Genomic DNA, 24,945 nt, shown 5'->3' with positions numbered 1-24,945 from the left:
ACCTCCATAACTTCTTTCACCTTAAAGCTCATATTTCTTCATCATCCAACCATTGTTTTCCAAAGTTCCTTCACAAAAGCTGGGCCGTTTCTCGCACTCTACACCGTGACGGTATTATTTTCTCTTTCTCCACTATTTTTTTCTGCTAACTTTTTCAGGTGACCATTATGCCCCCGAAAAGAGCCGACCGAGGAAAGGCCGTGGTAGAGACCTCAAGACCGAGACAAAGGTCCCGGCGGATGCCAAATGCACACGGAATCATTTTTGAGGATGATGATCATGTTGAAAGGTACAAGACTCACCTTAAAAGGAAGCTTGTACCTACAAGGTATGTTTGTGATGATACTATGAGTGCTTTAGGAATTCTAGATGATGTATCCCAAATGTTCCATAATTTAGGTATTTTTGAATTTATGCATGCTGATGTGCCTACCTATGAACGCATCACTCTAGAGTTCCTAAGCACTGTTAAATTTAAATTGGAAAAAAATTGGACTGGTCATGTCTATGAATATTTTGGTACTATGAGTTTCCGACTTTATAACGAAGATTACTCGATGTCGGTTATTCAGCTTGGGCAATGCCTCCGGTTACCATTGGTAGGATCCGGGGCAGTGCCAAATGACTTTTCTGCAGGTTCCTTTTGGTCCTCTAATACAGGTTTACCACAGTACGAACCCCGGAGTGCAAAGGCATCATGGATTCAAAACCCGTGCTTCCGATATGCTCAAAAAGGGTTAGCATTCACCTTGTTTGGACGAGGAGATAGTACAGGTGTAGCGGCAAAGCGGGAGTTATATTTGATGCATGCCATGGTTAATGAGGAACCAGTGAATGTGGCGGCATTCGCCGCGGACCATTTAGGTACCACGGGACGTGCCAGCTCAGGAGCCATTTCTGTGGGAGGTATGATAACACAAATTGCTGACTGGTGTGGTTGTAGGCCGGTGTTGGACGGAGAAACCCCGATGCAGGCGTTGGGTAAGCTTGACCTCAATGCCCTGTGTACGCAAGGCATGCTCGAACAAAGCCGTCATGGGTATGTGTTGGTAAGCCGAACACGCCGGCTGTTCCGCTTACCGAACACCGATAAAACTAATGTTGATAACAATGAGAATTGGTTGTATACCTCTGTTGACCCCGAAGAGGCGGGAGAAGATGAATTTCTTGCAGGTGATACGAGGGAGGAAGATGCGCCGGCAAGGGAGAGGGTTGTTCCTCACCCTCACACCTCTCACCACAGAGGTATGGGAGCCTCCTCTGCTGGATGGACACCCATGGACATGGAGCAGTTCCGTGTTGAGCAGGCTTGCCAGGGAGCGGAGATTGATCGGATCGTGACAGAGCAACTCCGTCAAGGGGCTGCCATTGATGATATTCAAAGGATGATGCAACATATGATGTTGCAATTTCCACAGCACCCTCCTCCGCAGTAGGCACTGTAAGTCCCTCTTGCATTTGGGTTTAAACATTGGGGTCAATGTTTAGTTCAAGTGTGGGGGGGTTCCTTTCATTGTTTTAATTTATTTTCCGTTTTGGTTTTTCAATTTTTTTAAAGTTAATTTTCCTTTGATTTCTTTTATTTTTAACTGTTTGGATGTTGGGTTACAGATTGATGGATAAAAACCAGAGGCGTGATGGAAGGATGGTTAGTGGATGAAAGACACAACCCGAACTCACGCTCCCGAGGCACCCTGGAAATTTATGCAGTCGAAGAAAAACTATTGTTGGACACAGTGGGATGAAAACTGGATTGAGATAGAAGTATGGTACACCTGAACCAAAAAGAAGCTACATTACACAGAGAGTGCTTTGGAACCTGCAAGTTTACCCACATGGTGAGATCACAAAAAAGCCAAATACTAAGAGATCATCATGAGAGTTAATCCAGGTATGACTCTATCGCTCTGGTTTTGCGTACGTTCTACTGACAGAGCACTGCATTATGACACACACTGAGGCACATTTTTGTTGTTTAATCTTGAGCCTTTCCAGCCACCCTTGTACGTTTTATCCGTTGCGAACCCCTTTGAGCCTTTAACCATTTTGTTTGTTTGTAAACCGCTTATGTTACCCTATGGCCAGAAAAGAAAAAAATATATATATAATAATCTCTTCTACCCTTGCTCGGCATAAATGTTGTGGATTTTGGAAACTGTGTGAATTCTAAGTTTGGGATGGTAAATCTAATACAATAAGGACAAGTGTGCGAAAAATCGTTACAAGAAAAGAGAAAAGAAAAATTGGAGGCTCTTTGAATGCTCCGGAAAAAAAAAAGAAAAAAAAAAAAAGAAAAGAAAAATAGAACTCATCAAAACGCACTTGTCCCAATTAAACGACTTGATTACATTTGAAATACTCAATCAGTTGAGTAAAGTTAAATAGTCGATGTCGAACCCCTGTATATCAAAATAAGCACAGGTACAAGAAACATAACAGGAGTGCCGAGCCCAAAAACCCCTTGTGTATCCGTTTGTTGTTTATCCCACCTGTCCTAAGCCCCGTTACAACCCTAAGTCCTCCAAAAGTGTGTGAATTATGTTTGTGCAACAGAAGTAGAATTTATTCAAAAACTAAGAGTCGATATTGCATATACTGAGTCTTTAGTGCTAACCCTGAGAGATTGTGTGAGATGTATGAAAAGCTTGCAGGTAAAGAGGTGATGGACTGTGAGGTGTAGCGGATAGTTCGGATCGGGTGGCCAACGTCTTGACCATGAAGGTAGGAAACTTGGTGCGAATAACATCGGCTGTATAGTGGTGAAAAGGAATTTTGGGGTGACCTCTGTTTGTTGTCTCTTGCATCACTTGAGGACAAGCAATGAGATAAGTTTGGGGTTGTGATCGGTCACCATTTTACTTGATTTTCATCATGTTCTCGGCCAAAATTCATCAATGTGGTAACCTTTTATTTTGAGTTTTAGTGTTTGAATTTTAAGTATTTCATAGTTGAGTAAGTTTTATGCTTATTTTGCTTTTGGTGTTAATTTAAGTTTTTAGATGCGTTTGATGTCGTTTCCATGGTATTGTGCATGTTTCAGAAGTAGTTGAAGAGTCGGAAGTGCCAAGGCAACAATGGAAGAGTGAAAGAAAAAGAAATAAAATATAGAAGGAAATTCCTGGAGCCAAACACGGCCCGTGTCTCCTGACACGGCCCGTGCTGCAAGAAGACCTTCTTCCCATACAAAAACCAGGGGGCTGACACGGCCGGCCGTGTTGCTTGGCACGGCCCGTGTCAGCAAGTCTGAAGGAAAATCAAAAATAAAATAATTGAAGAGCCAACACGGCCGGCCGTGTTGCTTGGCACGGCCCGTGTTGGCTGCGCGCTGAATTTTTCTGATTTTCTATTTTCACTCATGAAGTGATCCCGAAGGGCAATTTTGACTTTTTGACTTGGCTGTAATGTGTACGACACTATTTAGACCTAATGGAAAGACAAAGAGGAGGAGAAAAAAAACAAAGAAAAGGAGAGAATCAAGATTTTTGGAGAACGGAGATCATCAAGCGCGGAAGCAATTGAAGATCAAAGCTATCTAATCTCTTGTAATGTCTAATCTTATATTTGTACCTTCTTTGAATACTATAATGAGCTAAACCCCCCAATGCTAGGGGGGTGTCCCTGAATTGCTTTTGTAATGAACCTCTTTCCTACAATGTTATGAATGTCTATGTTTTTATGAAATCAATTTGTTATATCACGAATGTAATGCTTGCCGTATTGGAAAATTAGGTATTGATTTGGAGGTAAAGGAGGTCTGACAAATCCCTTTATCACTATGTGTATAAAAACATCGCTAATTTCTCTTAGGAATGAGGATCTAATAGTGATGAATGGAAATTCTTGATATTCATACATGGGACTAATATTCTTTTGAATGGCTAAGGAATTGGGATTTAAAATTGAATGTTAATGGTTTCTGGCTAAGGAATTAGGGGAAACTACTCTTGAGAACCATATTGAATCATTCGAACATAGATATCATAAAATAAGGATTAAGTTTATTTCAGAGCAATTCATACACCCTTGATCTAGCATGTTTAACTTTTCTGCATTCAAAAATCTCTATTTTGCCTTTATATTTTACAAAGCAAATTCACTCTTCACTTACCAACCCAAGGTTATTTTGTTTAATTGAATCATTATCAACACTGATAGTTCCTACGCAGTCCTCGAGATCGATACTCAGGATAATTCCTTTCATTACTACATTGGTAAAATAGTACACTTGCTATTTTCCTGATCAATATCACCACCTGGGAATTTCACTTTGAGACTAAAAATAAGCGCTCACATGAGACACTTAACATGGTTGGTTTAACCTATATATCATACTAAAACCTAGTCAGTTGCCCATCCTCGAGTGTCTTAGCACAATAAGCTACAAACCAATACTACTCTATATCAGGCGGTAACCCAAGAAACGAGACCTTTCTCCACCACTGAGACACCCTCATAAGGCCCGTCACTCTACCCCCAACAGTTAACCATACCTTGTAGAGCAAATATATCTCCACAGAAAAGGCACATTCAGAAGAATCTTCCATCCTCATTTACTTAACAAGGTGAGTTTAACAAGCCTAAGATCACTGTCACCCAGGTCCCCAGCCCTTTTGGCCTTGCACACAATCCCCCACTTCAGCCAAACAACCTTATCACCCCTATTGGAACCCCCAAAAGAAAACTCCTTTGCAAATCAACCTTCTGCCAAAATAAAATTGCATATTCATAAAAGACAAAAAGAACATCATAATATCTTTCAACATCGAATAAAAGAACATCATAATAGCTTTCAACATCGAATTCGACAATACCAACCTCCCTATATGACTCACTAATCTATTCAGAGTCGTCTTAAGTTTTTGGAGGCTATGTGTAGCTTAGTCACAATTTCACCATGACAAAACAAGTAGAGACCCTATTTAGTCATGATTTCACTTGAAAAATATCTTATGAGCCATATTTAGCTATATTTTAATCTTGATAAATCTAACCACCAAAAGAAATAATAAGGGTGCCAAGGGGTCTCCTTGATTCAAACCCTTTTGGATACTGATCTCCTTTCAGGCTCTCCACCTACCATTAAAACTAAATCTCACCAGCAAGTAGTCCAAGAAAGATCAACTAATAAAGTCATAATTCTACTCAAAATCCACCTTAAACACCAAACATTCCCTTTTCGTCCTCCTAGCAAGCTCTAGAACTTCATTCAGAGCAATCACACTGTAGCGGTAAATTCATGACCATCAAGCTATGTATAAGCTAGAGATCAAATAACAAGAGTAGCCACCGCGCTTTTATTGTTTCCAAGGGAAAAGGGAAAAAGTACAAACAAAACCCAAGAGTAAGAAGTTTTCAAATCAAAACTAATAAAATGTTAGAGATTACAGGTAAGGGGGTTGGTTACACAAAGGGAAGGTGTTAACACCCAAAGTGTCCTAGGTACTCCTAGGGAGCCCTTTTTGTGTGCATATGTATTTTGTACAAAATGATGTTTACAAACAAATATAATGGGGGGATGAGAAAAGAATTCATTAATTATATTTTTGTGTTTGACAAGCCTTTCGGACTTGTGCCTACGTACCAACATAAAAATGAGGGATCAAAACCTCGTAGTTCGTGATACAAATTTCAAAGTGGATGCATTGCTTTTAACAAAAATTAAGTTTGAAAGGCACAAGGGCCTAAAAATGGTTTGAATGAGTTAGTTCTTTTTTGCTTTTTGAAATTTTAAGTCAAGTATAGTTAAGTTTATTTACAAGTTTGATTTAAGAAAAGAAGTTTGAAAATACAATGGCATAAGGCCAAAGTTTCTACCTTTTGCAAAGTGGTCAAAGTTTAGAACAAAGTAAGTTCAAACAAAGAAGATTTTGAAAAGGGAGGGATAGATTTTTAAAATTAAAGAAATGGGGAGAAGATGAAGGGACTAATCCTATGCACAAAATTAAAAGTTAAGAGTTGAAAAGATCTGACCAAATGGGTAGCAATCCAATAGACAAGAATGTCAGTAGAAACCCAGAATTCCCTTGGACATTTAGAATCCAGCAACACACAAATGCACAATTATATTATCTTGAAGAGTAAAGGCATCAAATAAAGATAGCCACATCCAAGCTTTAGCCACTCCATGATCTTCTCCAAATTAGCCCATGTCACAGATGAATTCCACAAGTCACAGGTTCAAAATAACAGCTTCACAATGATCATGTTGCAGATGAACTCAGAGGGATCTTGAATGATGTATCAGATGAAGTTTCAAATTGCAAGCACTTGGTTTCTCAATAAGTTGGCATTGACCAAGTCCTTTAGCATAGGAATGTTGCATAAGTTCTAAGTCCATTTGTCCAAGATCAAGTCAATAGTCCATACAAAAGTTTTTTAGGGTTTTTGTTGTCATTATGTACATTAATGGTTGTAATACCCCAAAATTTACCCTTCATTTTTCCTGGAAGCATACGCTTTACACCTCATGCATGCATTCATTTTTTAGGTCATTTAGCATTTGCATTTCATCATGGAAATCGGAATCGGATCCAAGAAGCTTGAACATCATCCAGGACACTTTGTGGGCTCTATTTAGATGATCAGTCAACACAAGGGAAATACTTGAGTTACTTCCAACAGGGGTCTATTCGTCAGTCAAAACGTTAATCTTGAAGGAGCAAAGGTTTGTTCATGAGCTGTCATGCTCGCTAGGCGAAGCCCACGTGTTTTGAAAAAAAAACACGAAAAAAAAATTATATATATATATATATATATATATATATATATATATATATATATATATATATATATATATATATATATATATATATATATATATATATATATATATATATATATATATAAATAAATAAATAAAAGAAAAAATCTTGGACTTGGACCTCTCTCATTTGAGCCCACAGGTCCATAAAAATCAGGTTATAAATTCAGAGTTTCAGTGAAACAAAAGGACATTCTATTCCTATTACCCTGTCTGGGAAAAAGATAGTGAGAGAAGAACCCTGGGGAAAAAGATAGTGAGAGAAGAGCTAACAGAGTTCAGAGCAACCTCCAGGCAACTCTGAAAGGTTCATTCTGACTCACATACTTTCAGCTCAAGTAAACCCTAACATTGGTTTGCAAATCCAGCCGTGCCATTTGATTTCAACCGATCTCTCCAATCAGGTTTGCCCTTATTCCCATTACCTTTGTGCTTTAATTTGAATTCTCTAAATGTATGAGGTATTATGGTTGAATTTGATACCCTTTTGATGCATGTGTTTGACAAGAGGTTTAGGCCTCCTACCCTTGGTTGCTTTTTGTGAGCTTTTTGTGAATTTTAATGGCATGATTCATGTGGTTACATTTTGATTTGGGGGCAACTCTTGGTTACCCTATTTTGTTTCTCTAACCTGTTTGTTGAGTTTTTGTGAGGGCTCACATGACTTTTGCAGGGATAACTTGCGTGGTTTTCCACTTTATTTGTGGGATACCGCCTGGAGGTTTCATTCCGATTACCTGTACTGACTCACTTTCTTTGATGGTGTTTAGCTGGGAAGGATCCCTGGGTTTCCCATTCCTCTAATTGTTGTTACTTCAGATCTTTATCCGCGTGGTACTTTTACATTTTTCCCGCGTTTTACTGCTTTCCTAGCTGGAAGACCTCGATAGCTGTGTGTTTATTTTTTTTACAGGTTCCTTCGTCAAGGACTGCCTTTTTGCATGAGCATCCCAAACCCTAACCCTTCATTGATTTTTCTTCTCCTAAACATACGTTTACTCCTTCTAATACAGGCGAGTAAGTCTCCAAAGGTCGAGCATCCGGTAGATTGCGTAGTAACGTCGTTCGTCCAAAACCCAATCCATAACCCCGTAGTTAGCCGAACTACGACTTGCTCTGATTCTCATTCCAGATGAGATACGTAGGCATAAGACGCGATGTCTTAGCGAGCACACATCCCCCAACCCATAGGTCAGCCGAACTACGAAGACTCTGATTCTCATATTCAGATGAGATACGTATGCAGTGGATGCGACATCCGCGCGAGTCATTTTCATTTAACCCCTTTTTTAGTAAACAACACAAGATAAACTCACACCCGTTAGACAAGAACTACAAAAGTGGATCCCGTAGAGTACTACGGATGCGTAGGGGTGCTAATACCTTCCCTTCGCATAACCGACTCCCGAACCCAAGATTTGGTTGCGAGACCTTGCCTTTTCCTTTCCTCTTTTCAGGTTTACTTCGAGCGTTTCCTTTCCCTCCTTTGGGATAAATAACGCACGGTGGCGACTCTTCTGTCATTTTCTTTCGCCGGTTGTTTTTTCGCACACTGTATTTTTTCAGGTTGCGACAATGGTCAAAGACCACACAAACAAGCAAAGCATATACAAACAAGAAATATCACACAATATGGTCCAAGTGGACAAAGTGAAAATTGCATTAACATAAACAATTAGAATGATATGAACAATGGCAAATGAATAAAGGCTAGAATTAAATGACATTAAAGTAAATGGCTTGAAATTAAAAGTTAGTTGTTAATGGGTTAGAAGTTAGTATTGTTTTGCTTTTGCTTTTCATTTTTTTAGACATTCTTTGGAGAACACTTAACCCACTTATCATAAGCATGGATCCTTGAGTCAAGACATCTTCCAAAGGAAGGAAAAAAGGCCAAGTTTCCACACAATACCATGAAAGAGGGGAGACTTACAATCTCACTAACTAGAATGCTATGCCTTTAATGTCACAAATTTAGTGCTATGTTAAGCAATCGTAATTGGACTTATGTAGAAGTCACAACTATTTGAGACCGGGCAATAAAATTTTGGTGTTAATGCATGTTTGAGACATAGTATAATGGAACATACTCATGAAACATACCACACACAAAAAGAATATGCAAAAGAGGTGGCCTAATCCCATCCATACTCATGTTAATTTTTCAATCAACTAGCTTAAGGACTTTGAGATATCATAGGCCAAATAAGATAAATGCATAAAGAAGGGGAATGAGATGAAGGGGGGAGGGAATGGATCAAAACTCAAATTGGTCAAAGGAGGACTTTTACCAAATTAATATCATCCATTCATTTTGAGAGATAGAATGTACATTCCATCAATCCCCTAAATCAAATGATATTAACTTGACAAAGTCAAATCAACCTTGACCAAGGCCCAACAAAAAGAGTCAAACACAAACAAGTCATCACAATTGGTCAACAAAATTATTTGGCATTTATTCAAATTAAAATACTAAAATAAGGCATTTAAATTAAATATGGTTTGTCAAATTCCTAAAACCTCATCAAAACATCAAATAAATGGCCATGAGATTTATCATAGGTCAAACAAGGTCAAAGGACCTTGGAGAAAAATTTTCAGAATTTTTAAAGACTTAAAAGAATTTTTAAACAATTAAAAACAAATGCAAAATCAATTAAATCATGAAAAATATTAATAATGATCCAAAAAATAATTTTAATTCAGAATATGAAAAAGGAAATTATTTGAAATTATTTGGTGAAACTCTCATATTTTTTTGATCAATATTAAAATTAATATGAATTAATGAAAATAAAAGAAATAAAAGAAAATCAGAAAATAACAAAAAATGTGGACCACTTGATCTCCCTCATTAATTGAGGTGGCAGATCAAGTGGTTCTCAACACGCTTTTCACCGTGGACTTGAGTCAATGCGCCACATGAATAGTAATCAGAACCAACGCGTGAGATTAGATCATTTTAAATGGATCTTATGGTTGGAGACAGGCCAACACACGACCGGAGCTGTAGCTTCGGTCTTCTTCTCCGGTGGACCTCACCGGACTAGTCCACCTTCAACCATCACTAAAATAAAAAAGGAGGACATGATCTAAAAGAAAAAATGACGTAGAGCACGAATCTGACCTCAATTTTAACTAACTCCACATATATAGAAAGATATGAGGAGTTGAATTTTGAGGTGTGTCAACTGAGTTGCTTCGATTTGACCTCTAAGCAACTCAATCTTCTTGCCTACATTGGTAGGACTTCAGACAACCAAAGATCCAAGAGAATTGAGTGGAACTGAGAGAGAATCGAAGAGATGAAATTTTCTGGAAAATACCTTCAATGCAGGTTTGGATTCACTTGTTCTTGCTTTGGCTCGTGCTTGATCTTGCTCAGGATGCTTGCAGAAGTAGATTAGAATGCACAAAAGGTCTTGGATCTCTGGAGTTTTAAATCTCAAAACAGTGAGATTCAAACTCAATTTCCAAAGAAAATTCTCAGGATTATCCTCTCAAATGGAAGGGTTTGGTGTTTGGGATCAAAGTTGGCGCCAAGGGGTCCTCAATTATGAACATATGGAGCTCTATTTATAGCTGGATCATATGATATTTGCATCTTCCAAATGAGTTTCCAAAATTGGCAATGAGTGATGCATGTGTGCATGGGCGTGTACAGGCCCATGAGATCATTCCATTTGGTCCATAATTGAGTGTGAACAAGTCTGAAATCAAATTGGAGTACTAGGCGATTGTACATGGAAGCTTGAAGTTTGATCTTTGCCAAATGATGATGCAATGTTCAAGCCATGCGCATCCCTAGCAAATCTTGTCCAAAATGGATGAAATTGGACTTTTTGGAAAGGTTAGATCAAAAAGAACAACTTTCATGTTCAACACTTTTCATTTGGAGCTTGGAACATGAGAAATTTTGAGGTGGAAGTTTGGAAATTTCAACATGTTGAAAATTTTTCTAAGTGTCAAGCCATATATCTCAATATTCCACCTTACTTAACTTTTTATGTGAGCTTCAAATGAAAAAAGTGTCTTCATAAAAGTTGTAGATATTTCAAAGACCTTAAAAAAGGTCACCAATTTCATGTAATTTGGATTTGAAATGATAGAGTTATGCATTTCTGAAGTTTGGAAAAATCACTTGTTCAATGGTATAGGTCAAAAAAGACCTATAATGTAACCGCATATCACATGCTCAAAAAAGTTGAATTTGTTCTCACTCCAAACATCAAAGTTGAAGTAGACACCTTGAATTTGATTGTGAAACTTGGAAATATTTCATCTCATAAAAATTGAGCAAGTTATGGCCTTGGGAAGTTGACTTTTAAATTAGGGTTTAGACAAAATGACCTATAACGTTTCAACATAGAAAATGATTTTCCAAGAAAAACTAACTCTAGGTCACAACATGAAAGTTGTTTGGAATGTCATTTAGAGTAACTTTGCTCTTGGAATCAGTTTTATATGGTGCAAATTGTAGGAGATAGAGCCTAGGGGGACCTAGTTTTGATCAGATGAAATCATCTGGCCAACCACCACCAACCAACTTGCTAACCTTCAATTCTTTTGACTTTCTTGGCTCATGGTAGATCATATATGCATAAGATGATGAATTTTGAAGTGCCCCTTGAGAAATTTTATCAATTGGTGAGATAGCTTGTTGGAGAAGTTACTCAAGATACCCAGTCAAACTAGGGTTTCCAAGGCAAATCACCCTCAAACTCTTGAAGAAAACTTGATCAATATAACATGTAGAGATCAATGAGACTCATATATGATGCTCATAACAATTCTTGGATCAATTCATGGTTGTGCTCTTTGTCATGAGGGTCTCAAACCCTAGATATGAACTTGATAGATTAATGGAGATCATGCCCTATCTACAAAAGGGTTAGGCAAATACAAAGACATATTTTTGGTATTTTGGTTAGTAAAATGATAATATATAAGTATGATACAATCACGTGGTGTTTGGTGATTTCTCCCAAAACAAACCCAATGAAAGAGGGGTAAGGAGGATGCCAAGGTATGTCTCCCTTTAACAAAGGTAAACTACTCAAAAGAAATTAAATTCACCATAACCTCTGTCGGCATAGCAGTTAACACTTTAGCCACCAATTTAAACAAAGAATCAAGAAGAAAGATAGACCTAAAACCTTTTAAATCCAAAAGAGAATCGACCTTAAAGATAAGGACAAAAAAGTCAAATTTTTCGATACAATAGCATTGAGGAAACTTTCATCTATCATCTATACTAAACTTATCATCTATACTGAAGTATATTGTAGAAAATATTCTTTTGAATATGAAATATTTAGAATTTCTTAAAAGTGTATTATTTAAAAATAAAACCTAGGATTCCATTGTGTTAGTAATTCATTATCTCTGCAATTATATGAAACAAGTGAAACGAAAAAGCCAAAACAGAAAACCCTAAATAATGATGATAAATCCCACGTGTAAGACGTTTACAGGGTAAGGACATGAAATGTGTATCGGAAGATGTCTATTCACTTTGCAAATAGTACACCGTAATAGATAACCCAGAGACACATAAATGGACAAAACCTAATTTCCCATCTTTATCATTTATTTTCCTTCCCTTTCCACGTCATAAATAATAAAAAATATAATAAGAATCCTTATTACTACACTTTGTTGACTTACTACGTAATTAGCATTTAGAGCTTTAGAATAACATGATTTAGACAGCTTGATTTAGTACTCAACGTCTTAGAATTTCATGAACTTGATCACATAGATTGCGTAGCCCATATTTAGGGTCAGACAAGACTTGAAAAAGGTCTTTAAATTCTTTGAAAAGAAGAAAGCGGTTACTAAATCTAGCGAACAAATTAATAGTCTATCTTTTACAAGCACAATAATAATGAGTGATTATTTTTATGACAGCTTTATTTAGTATGAAAAAATATCCTGCATCCATGCCGCCATAGTGTAAATGATTAATAGTTTTTTTTTTATATATTGAATATCTAAAGATGCAACGGTATAGAATAAACACTCTACTATTGAAATGGTTATTAATAAATAATTTTTTTCTCATCATTATTTAATTTCTTGGATTGATTAATTTAATTTGAAGATCAACTCTCATATCAAATGATTTAACCATATCTTAATCATAGTTGTTAAGACAACGTCAAATTTAACATAATCAAATAACGAACGATACAATAACTGCATAAATACACAGAGTTAAAAAATTTGATAACCTTAAATAATTTAAATTTTCTTTTTTATATTTTGTTTAAATTTAAAAGATACAAAAAAATATATAATATTTTGACGTATTTAATTTACTAATCATTCTTTATGTTTAATATATTTAAAGTTATAATAATTTATATATTATTTATTTAAATATAATTTTTATGTAAAAAAATTAGCGTTCAATTTATTTTAATATAAATATATTAAAATAAAAATTACAGTATTCTCAATTTATTTTCATTTATAATCAGTATTACATAATCATTTCATTCAAAATAATTATTTTCATCACCTAATATATAATGATATGTAAATCTATTTGAACATGGATCTTTTATATATGTATTTATTTTTGGCTTTTTTGGTTAAGTATTTAATATCAATTTATCATGTCCCAATATTGTTTATATTTTAATCTTGCGAAGCTACATTATTTTTATAGCTTCACCCTCCCTATTTGCCAGCAATTAATCCACCGCTAGAAGAATATATATATATATATATATATATATATATATATATATATATATATATATATATATATATATATATATATATATATATATATATATATATATCACTTATGAAATATTAAACAAAGTTATCGATACGTGTATTTAGGTCATTATATTAGTTTTTTTTTATAATTTTAGATTAAAATTCAATTATCTAAATTTTAAATTTATTTATTTTTAAAATAAATTACATTCTTCTGAATTCTAAAATGACATTAATATTCCTTTTAATTTTAAAATATGCAATAACCTCTTCGAGGTGTATATTAGAATAATATTCATATTTTTTTAATTTTTAGTAATAAATATAAATGAGATTCATTTATGAGTTTTTGTTTGTCATTAAATTTTTTTATAAATATATACAAACTTAGGAGAATTTATTGTATATTTTCAAACTAAATAAAATATCATTTTAATAGATCTTATATTAACGTTCAAAGTAATTTTAATTATAGTTTTTTCAAAATTACCCTAAGTCGAGAAAAAAATTAAATAAAATTACTTAAAAGTTAAGCATGTCCTATTTTAAAAAAATAATCATTGTTTGAAAAAAATAATTATTAGTTGTCTTGATATAAATTATATTTAAAAGGAAACAGAAGGATGAACGATTTTAAAAACACGACTATTGTTCAATACATAGATTAAATAAATAGATTATTCAATAAATTTAAAAAGTTATTTTATTTATTTATTTATACATCAAAAAATTTTGAAAAAAAAAATATTTTTTTTATTTTAAGAAAGTACATTTAGAAAAGTGAATTATCTAGTCTTACAGGTAGTAGTAGTGTAGAGTAGCATAAGTAATTAATCTCTAAAAACCTCTGATCCCTAAACATTCTATGCATTAATATCTCGCCCCCCTCGTCCGCTACAGAAATCCAGTAAGGTTAGAGTGAGAGATGGGTCACTCCCACCCACTCATTTTCTCAATCATAACAACACCAATCCCTTCCCATTCCACCCCCACTCTCATCTTCCTCACGCGCACACTTGATTCTATTTTTCCTATAATCAATCTTTTCATAACCCACTTATAATCATAATTTCACTCTCTACTTATTTTCCCCGACCAGTCTAGTCCCATCCTAACCATTCACATTTTCATTTGTACAAATCCTCTCTCTCTCTATCTCTTTCTCTTCATTAAAAAATATTATCTATTTTATTTTTATTTTTTTAGAATTTAACAACATTTATGATTCTTTGTCTTAATAATAAATATTCTTCTTGCTATTCTATAAATCCTTGATCTACCTTGTTCAATTTATTTCAGTGAACAATTTCTTTCCTCTCTGATCTGCTTATAAATCTGCACTAAGCACACAAAAAAATGTCAATGGATGTGATGGCAAATGAACGTGTTTGTTATGTTCACTGCAACTTCTGCAACACTACTCTTGCGGTACAACTCTGAATTCTCTTCTTTTTCTAACCTTCTTATGTCTTTCATCATCTAATTTGTCTTAACTTTATCTTTTCTTTAATCTTAAACAAGATCATAAAAAAAATATAAATTAAAACTAAATAACTTAACTGAATTTCATGAAATTAAATTTCATGTTATATTTTATGAGGAGAAACACTTTTAAGCTGAGACTCAGAATCTCAGCTATATAGATGCAAATTTTGAGTAGTAATAAAGAAATCATGTATATATAAAGTTGAATGAAGGAATTCCAAGAGGTTTGTTAGAGTAAAAATGCATAAATTGAGGGCTATGAATGAATAGGTATATAGGGTTAGCAGGTATATTAGGGTTCATTCTAATATATATATATATATATATGATTCCCTTTCCCTTCTTATACATATTTACTTGATTTTTCAGAATAATATATAGTATCATGTGATCTCATATGCCAAAATTAACAATTTAATTTAATTTATTTAATTTATTTATGAAATCTGAAAAAGAAAAGCCTTTTCTGATAAGTGATGTCTGTCAAAGTTGGTTGGTATTCTGTTCATCATGATTTTTGCAGTGAATGGTCATTTTTTTATGATCAATTTCTTTTCACAATTTCAGACATGTTATGAAGATCTGTTATTATTCAAGTCAAGACAAATCCATTCCAAACACCAGAAAAAATCTCTTTAATTTTAAATTTTTCTCTCTTTTTTCATCTCTGCTGAAATTACTCCTTTTAAGAAAGCAGTGTCTTTTTTTCTCTGCTGAAATTAATCTTGTTTGATTCATGATTATGATGAATCAATCAGTTTTCTTTATTCATAGCCTTGTAAATCTTTGATCTGTCTATAGCTTTATGATTTTTTCTGTTCAAGTCATGTCCTTTTCATTACTCTCTTTCCTCCTTAATATCAGCTCTTCAGAATTTCTATCTTTTATCATACTTACCTTGCAGTGTCAGATATATGAAAAGTGATGCGCACCATTGTGAGAGTGCTAACTTTTGAATCTAACCAATTTAATTTGTCAGATCCTATTCTATGCTTCCACACTTCTTCCTATACAACTACTGTACACACACTCTCTCTCTTTCTCTCTCTCAAGTTTCAACCTTATTTGTCTTCTTCTGTTTTTCTCTTTAAAAACTAACCTACCAAGTGTTTGTTTGTTTTCTTCTATGAATATTTTCAATTTTTCATAACTCTTATTACTTGCAGTAGCTTTCAATGATGGTGCTTAGGAATGTGATAGTTTTTATGAATCCTCTAAACATTATATTTGTGTACATCAAGAGAAGAAACTGATGGAGGATGGTCCAAACTAAACTATGAATTTAAAGCATTGAGATTCCCAATTTAGAGGATAGAGAAATGACTCTATAGCCTTGTAGCTTTCTTTCTGTTCCCGTTATTAATTATGACAGATTCTTGGATTATAGGTTTTTTATTCAACAGATTTTAGTTTATGGTAGCTAGATTATAGTACTGGTGAAACTGGAAAGTGTGATGTGATATAATATGATGATGATGAAAATGGTTTGATTTGCATTATTCCAAAATGGGTATATATGATTGCAGGTTAGTGTTCCATGCAGTAGCTTGCTGACTATAGTGACAGTTAGATGTGGGCATTGTGCCAATTTGCTTTCGGTTAACATGGGAGCATCACTTCAATCTTTTCCACCTCAACAAGACCCTCAGGTGTTTCATTTTCAGCTTTTTTTGCTTTTTTTTCTTCTGTGGATATTTAACAAGACTAATGTATTTGTCCCCAAAAGAGTAGCTCAGTGGTTTGAGTTAGGACACCAAAATAGTTGTATAAGAGTCTTACATCATGTTTGAGTTACTAGTAACAAATAATAACATTTATGTGTTGGTGCATGTGTGTTTATTCTCCCTTTTAATCTAAGTTACAGAAACAGCAGCTTATAAGCTGTCATCAAGAACCAATTAGCAGGAAGGAAGTTGTAGGATCATCATCATCATCTTCTTCAAAATGCAAAGCTTTTCAGCCTCATGAGCAACCTAGGACTCCTCCCATTCGTCGTGAGTATTTTCCTCATAATTTTCTTTACTCTTTTTGTCTTCAACTCCAAAACTTAATTAGAGACACAAAATTGAAGACCATTTTCAGTTTTTGTCTCCAAAGTTGAGAGATGAAAAATTATGCAATATAATATTTGTCTTTAATTTGGCTGCTGGTGTTAGAAACATTTTTTACTCATTGAAGTAATCATTCTCCATCTCTAACTAACCTAATTCTAAATTATATAAAAATAATAAGTCCTTTGAATTGAGTGGAAGTGTGCTGAGTCACTCTATTATACAGAAATTGAGTATATGGTAGCAAGTTAGGCCACAGACTGAACAATTTTCGTTAAAAGGCCAGGCTAGTTGTATAGAGGGTTGAAGGACAAAAGAATTCAGACTAGTTACACCACAACTGGCAGAAGTTAATGAATGTTAGCCAGCAGAACAAGGTCATGATTGAGGCCACTTGTCCTAAAAACTCAGTTTTTTCACAAGAGTGGGCGTTCATCTCTTTGTGTATCCACTTTCTTTGAGTACAAAGCTATCCAAAATTGGTCTATTATCTTCACATCATGATTTAAGTGTCCCCAACTAGATGGTGACATTACATCACAAAATTAACCCATTCTTAATTTATTGCAATCATGTTGTGCCCTAGAAGTATACCAATATACATGTGCAAATTAGTTTCAAAAAAAGTGTTTATTATAGCCACTCAAATGATAATTAATTGACATGTGTGGAAGAATTTAAAAAATATATAGTACTTGTTTACTTATAACAACACATGTACTATTTCAAGTAAGATTTTTCATTTCACTCATTATAAAAGCTCATGATGATTCATATTGGTAGTGGTACTTCAATACCATTTTAGTGGAATCAATTTGCCCTACAGTTCCAGTAATCTGCCCAACTAATGGGCCTGTTGTTAAATATTCCAGCCCTACTTGATTTTGGTCCTTAAAGTAAATCATATTTATTCTTAATATGTGTACATTTAAATTGTTTATTTGTTGTGTTTATATTTCCATTAATTCTATACTATTTGTTTTAAATAATTCTATAATCTCATTGTTAACACAGCTCCTGAGAAGAGACAACGTGTACCTTCGGCTTATAATCGGTTCATTAAGTAAGTAACATTTTCAAATTTTCAATTCCAAGATCAATAACATCACATTTCTCATCTATTCTTGTATTAGGGTGTGAACTAATTTTAAAAAATATATATATAATTGAATAAACTTTGATCTTAATGCTCTAAAAACCTGTTAAATCACAAAGTTGATAGGAGGTTATTCATGATTCAAGAAAATTATTTGAATATAATATAAAAATCATATTAATTTATAAATATTTTTAAAAAATCATACTAATATAAACACAAGCAGTTATATAAGAATTTAAATCCTTGTGATATAAATTTTCAGCAAATTAAAAGTTTAAATTTTGCATCATATTATAATTATATATTTAAGAGAAAAAAAATCAATTTTTTAAATTAAATAATCAGTTTTAAAGTCTATGCCTGTTTGTTAAATCTTTTAAGACAAATTAAAATACAAAAAAAAAAGAGTACATTTAATATGGACTTCTAAAAAAATGAAATTAAGGTAGAGCGTTTCAATTTAAAAAGAATGAATATAATGTTACATCTTTTAATCTTAAGTATAAATCAAAATATTTAAATTTACCGAATCATATTAATATTTTAAAAATAAAAATATAATTTGACAGGATACATTTCTCTCTTTAATTGATAATATAGATATATTATATATTATCTTTTCTCTTTTATCTTTAGATCTATTTGGGGTTTATATCATGCAATCCTCTAGAAGAAAAAATGAAAAATTATTTTAAATAACTTTTATGTAATTATTCAATGATTTATCTTGAATATTGAATCCTGATAGTTCAATGATTTATCTCCAATTAAAAATACTCACTTGTAATTCACTACAATTTTTAAATGTCATTAATTTTTTTTATTTAATAACAAAACAAATCAATATATTAAAATGCTAGAGAAAAATAGATAAAAGTACAAGAAACAATAGAAGTACAAAATGTGTTCAGAAAAACAAATAAAATAGATTAAAAACAAAGGTCGAAAATAAAAAACTAAAGACAACATCAACCATCCAAAAAAAATCAATCTAAACATAAAAAATCAATTTAAACATAATACAAGTCGAAAGACAACCAGAGAAAACCAACCAACACAAGGAACCAATCTATCCTAAAATTTTGGACATATCAGTTCTTCAGAAAGAACAAGTTGGAAGAAGATATGCATGAACTCTTACATAAAACAAAAGGAGAATAGTTGGTCAAAGTCAGCACACTCCTAAATATCAATTCAACTGAGTGGATTTCACTCTAGATCATTTAGAAAATTTGCAAAACTCAGAGCATTGACACGAACCCACTTCCATACCCATCTAATATTTATTTGTTTCAAGATAAAAAATAATTTTGTTTCGCATGCATTCATGAACTTCCTATTTGTTTTTATGGGATTAATTTGGTAATGGTTGAAGGCTTACAGCAACCAAAACAATAAAATCGTTCACTCATGTTATCTTCAACCTTAAATCATATTATACTGGCCTGATTTTAATATACTTACTGATTATAATATTTATTTTACTTTCAAATAAACAGATAAAAAAGACTAATTTTCAATACCAAACCCTAAACTTTGATGAGACTATAAATGTTAAAATAGTAAAGAGACAATATCAACAACTTGCAATAGTAGTACATATAGAAATAGTTGATATATTGATATTAAATTGTAGTCCTGTCTAATTATGAAATTGAATACGTTAATGTCAATGGATCATTAGATTTTCTTTGATAAAAGATAATGGATGATTGAACACTCTCCTATATTAAAATCTTTAATATTAATTTATTTTTAAGAAAAATTGAAAGAAAAAAAACTTAAAGTACCGATATTCAACCAAAAGTGAAGGGTACCTGATTTTTTATTATATATTCCCTAACAAATGTCCTTTAAATCACAGTCCATGGATTCAAAACAATAGAAATAGAGAATGAAATTTTTTAATACAATTGGAAATTGATAGCATCATTTTAAAGGAAAAAGATTTATAACCAGATTCAGCCTAGCTAGTGCTTATTAAATAGATACTATAAATATAACTTCTGGTCCCATGTACTAGAAAATATTGGAGTTTTCCCTCTCTAATCATACAAAATAGTCACAAATTTTAATACATATTAATTATCAATCTACTTTGATAAAGGAATGTATTTATTGATCAATTGAGTAGGTATGAAAATATTTAAAACAAGTGTTTATATTTAGAAAACATATTACAAAGTTAAACATTAAATAAACCTATTGGATCATGATTCTTTTTGTTTTTTAGTCATATATATAGGACTAGAGGAAGTACTACGTGATACATGTATGTGACTAATTCATGTATATATCTTTTGGTTCCAGGGAAGAAATACAAAGAATTAAGGCTAGTAATCCAGATATCAGTCACAGGGAAGCTTTTAGCACAGCAGCCAAAAACGTAAGCTCAAACTTATTTCCTAACGTTGTTTCCTTTTCTAGCATTTATATGCATTGTGTCACATTTTGCATGGAAATTCTATGTCCATTTTTTCCATCACATGTGTAGATTACACAATAAGGGAGAACTTTGTCGTTTACACAATATTTGTAGAAAACTTTACCAAACAAACCAATTAGCACCATGTAATATTTGAACATGGGGTATATAAAAAGCAACTAATATAAAGCTGAGCATTTTTTGTTGGCAAAGTAAAGATCATAGATTAATTATTTTTATGCTGCAGTTTCATATATAATATCCTATTTCTATTCAATCTATATAAAGTTAGAATTTAAATTGTTAGATTGTACTAAGTATCCTTTGGTACCACTGTTTTTCCAGCTAACTGATTGTCTCGTTTAATATGAATATGTATGCAGTGGGCACATTTTCCTCACATTCACTTTGGGTTAAAGTTGGATGGTAGCAAGCAAGCAAAGTTGGACCAGGGGGTTGGGGACACTACTCAAAAGTCTAACGGATTCTATTGATACCTATAAAGTGGAATTAATAAGTCTATAATTAATTATCAATCAGTTGGTTTTTTCTTTGCTTTTAAGTGGAAAAAAAATGAGGTTGATCAAGTTTAATTTCCCATTCACACGACTGCATGCATGGGGGACTCTTCTCAAAATTAACCTTTGTTCTTCACCTTGTGTTTAAGTAATAGTACATGTATTTCCCTTTCTGATAATGATTTCTATTCTTGTGATTGCATTAGTTATATATTATGTTGAACTTAGGCACTTGTTGAGTAACAATATAAAGGTTCTTAACATGTGTCGTTTTTTTAATAAACAATGTCTTCTTAATGAGAACTATAATATCGTTATCCCTATATATATCATATAAAGAAAATTACATTAATTAAACATAAGTCTCTTTTTGAATTATTAGATTTATAAGAGGTGGTGAATAATGTGGATGATCTCTATATGAAATGAGGAGATTGAGTCTAGATTTAGAGAAATCGTAGATATGTTATCCTTGTTAGAATGAAAGATTATTAATTGTTTCAAAGATCTAAGTCTACGTGGCTTAAAGAGGGTTACACTAATTCTCGTTATTTTCATGTTTTTTTTGGAAAAGTAGAGGTAGGTTGAATGCTATCATAGCTCTGAAGATTGGAGAAGTTGGATTTAAGGATGTTTGAAATTAGGCCAGAAGTTGTGAAGCATTTCTCTGATATTTTCAAAGAACCAAATATCAAAGAACCAAATATAGATAGGCTATATCCTGACAAGGATGTCATTCACTCTATTTCAAAAGATGAGAATTTTGTTTTGTCGGCTCTCTTTAGTCTTTAGGAGTTAGATTATTATGTTTCCTAGTGTGAGGTTAACAAATGTCCCGTTAGAGAAGATTTAGGGATCATGTTTGATCATTTATATTGTTTTGCATCTCTACTTCGTAGTTTTGCATCCTACTTTGTGACTTTGATCCCCAAGGTTAATTATCCCCTCTCATTTGGGTGACTTTAGGTCGATTTCTTTAGTGTGATCTTTGTATAAACGGGTGACTAGAGTGTTGGAAACCATACTTGGGCAGATAATGTATAAACTTATTTCCTCTAACCAATCGATTTTTCTTAAAAGGATAATGTTGGTCGATGAAGTGGTGGTTGTCATTGAGGTGATAAATTCGGCCAAGAGATATAATAAAACGTATCTTATTTTTAAGGTGGATTTTGAAAAAGAATATGATTCAGATAGTTGGAGCTTTTAGATTATATGCTTATTAGATTTGGGTTTAATGAGAATTGGAGATCTTGGATTAGAGCTTGTTTGTTCCAGGATATTCTTGTAGTGTTGGTTAATGGGTGTCTAACTCAAGAGATTATCATCTAAAGGGGTTTGAAATAAATGGTCTTTCCTTTTCCTTCTGGTAGACGAGGGGATAAATGACTTAGTAGATAGGGCTAAAGAAATCAATCTTTGTTATGGGTTTAGGGTGGGAACACCTGATTTAGTGGTATCTCATCTTTAGTATACATATTATATTCTTCTAATGGTGGTCTATACTCGTAAGAATTTGTGGTGTATTAAGGCGATCTTTAAAGGTTTTGAGATGACTTTGGGGCTTTAGGTTAACTTCTTCAAGAGAAATCTTATAGGGGTTAATGTGGACCATATGTTTCTAAACTCCGCAGGTGAATTCCTTCATTGTAGGATTGAAACTCTTCCTTTTGAGTACCTTAGCTTATTAGTGGGGGGCTAATCCTAGGATTGAATCTTATTAGGACCCTTTAGTCAATTTGCTGACAAGGAGGCTTCATTATTTCAAGCACAAATATGTTAGTTTGAATGGTTGAGTGGTTCTTCTTAGCTATATGCTTAATGTTATTCTCATATTCTTCTTGTCATTTTAAAGATGCATGTGAAAGTTTTGAAGAAGTTGTTAGGTTACAAAGAAGGTTTCTTAAGGGAGGTGTGAAGGGAGAATATAAGATTTCTTGAATAAAGTGAGATAATGCTTGTAAGCCAAATAGTTAAGGTGGGATTAGAAGTTAGGTACCTCTAAATAGTTAATCTAGCCCTTTTGACGAAATGGAGATGAAGTTTGCTTAGAGATGTTTCAAGTCTTTGATTTGATATTATTGTAGTTAGATATGATGCTTCAGTTGTTTCATCTATTCAGGGTGTTGGTATAATCTCTAGAGGTCAATATTTTTATCAGAGCTTTGTACTTGTATCGAATTATTTATTGTTAATAATAAGACATTTCTTTGTTATATTTGTTTTTCCAAAATAATAAAATCCTTAGATTAGGTAGTCCGTTTAATGAAACATTAAGTGTTACTTACTCATGAGATCTCTTAAACATAAGGACATTATTCTTAAAGTATCCCTAGTCGAGATTTATTTTGAAATAGGATAATATTAAAACATTGAGACTATTATATAGATAGACTGATGATCACATCTCATGGATCATGGATAAAGAGTTATCAAGTCTTCACATAGTTATAAATATTATGAGTAATATTTATACTCGATTGACTCATTAAGAGAATATTACATAGAATGTTGTGCAAATTCCATAAGTTATTCTAAAGGCAATAATGGTGTATACCCTTTAACTTGAAACCATTATGGATCCAAGATATGAAGTCTAGTTCTTTATTATCGATCAAACGTTATCCTTAATAGGATGACCATAAAAATGGTATATGGGTACTCCACAAATCATATTGATGGATATGATTGACCTAGATGAAATTTGTTTATCCTGTGTAACATGACAAATCTCTAAGGACCTGATATTGAACTAGACAAGGGTGACACATTTTATGCCCTGTATTCAATATAGACATGAGAAAAAATGACAATTATACACATAAACATTATTACATGATATTTTTGTGATTTGGATAGCAGTGATGTGTTCTAGATACTGCTCATTATTTCTTACATTAAATATTTGATTTGATATAAGTCTCAACGTCAAGAGAACCTAGAGGGTCACACACATAAGAACATATTAAAGGGAGAAAATAAATATGTGAAACTTATTTGATTGTGTGATCTTGCAATGTATTAGCTTTAATTAAAGACCCATGGTAAACTATAAAGTAGTTTTACTTAAATGCAATATGGAATACTATAAGGTACGATGTAATTAATTGAAATAAATAACATTGTAAGGTGCGGGGTACTTAAGTAAAATATGAAACAACATAAGGTACGATGCACTTAAGTGAAATATAATACATCGTAAGATACAATGTGTTTAGTGGGCTTATTAATCTTTCCGCCCATAGATGTTATTCTATAAATAGAATCCTTATGCTGAACTATTTGTTGTTTGACTGAATTCGACTTATGAAACCTTGGCCATTATCTCTCTCTCTCTCTCTCTCTCTCTCTCTCTCTCTCTCTCTCTCTCTCTCTCTCAAATTCTTAATTCATAGTAGTTAGCATTGAGATTGAAGGCATTATTTTTGTGTAAATTGAGTAGAGGTGTTATTCTTCATTCAACACTCGTGATTAATCTTTGGATTATGCATCAATAGTTAATCGCCACAAGAGGTGAACATTCTATCATTGTTCATATCCATTCGTAAGAATCAATTTAAGTGAAATTTTTGTTTTATGCTCCATTTTATATCGCGGTTTCCCTTCAGGGGAGGACATCATGTTTCAGATCTATTGGATAAAAGACTCTAAACACAATAGTGGGTGAATTGTTTGGGATTGAAAAACCATGTTTTAATAAAAAACATGGATAAAACAATAGTTAAAAACGGGTTTTAAAACCAACAAAGAAAAAACAACGAAGTAAAGAAAAATAGACAAAAATAAATACAACATAAGTAAATAACTAAAATGTAAAAAGACGAGGGAAGAGAAAGATGCACCACAAATTTATAGAGGTTCTGCCTAATGATTTG

The 24,945-nt window shown here is 33.0% G+C and overlaps 1 protein-coding gene across 2 annotated transcripts; it reads left to right on the top strand.

Annotated features, from left to right (window-relative positions):
- The first annotated feature begins 14,461 nt into the window (after positions 1 to 14,461).
- Positions 14,462 to 21,267, top strand: LOC127086700 (putative axial regulator YABBY 2). 2 transcript variants are annotated; one of them, XM_051027495.1, is made up of 7 exons: positions 14,462 to 14,625; positions 14,792 to 14,920; positions 16,504 to 16,626; positions 16,836 to 16,971; positions 18,043 to 18,091; positions 20,438 to 20,513; positions 20,936 to 21,267. In XM_051027495.1, exons 2-7 carry the CDS (start codon positions 14,849 to 14,851, stop codon positions 21,044 to 21,046), a joined length of 567 nt encoding a protein of 188 aa, XP_050883452.1. In that variant the 5' UTR covers positions 14,462 to 14,625; positions 14,792 to 14,848; the 3' UTR covers positions 21,047 to 21,267. The 2 variants fall into 2 exon arrangements, with proteins under 2 accessions (XP_050883452.1, XP_050883453.1); XM_051027496.1 differs by having other exon boundaries at positions 14,464 to 14,625; positions 16,842 to 16,971.
- The last annotated feature ends 3,678 nt before the right edge of the window (positions 21,268 to 24,945 follow it).

This window comes from Lathyrus oleraceus, chromosome 5 (genome assembly GCF_024323335.1).
Source record: "Lathyrus oleraceus cultivar Zhongwan6 chromosome 5, CAAS_Psat_ZW6_1.0, whole genome shotgun sequence".
In the NCBI taxonomy this organism is placed as follows: domain Eukaryota; kingdom Viridiplantae; phylum Streptophyta; class Magnoliopsida; order Fabales; family Fabaceae; genus Lathyrus; species Lathyrus oleraceus.
Note: the sequence above shows the minus strand (reverse complement) of the source record. Positions and strands in the feature narration are given on the sequence as shown.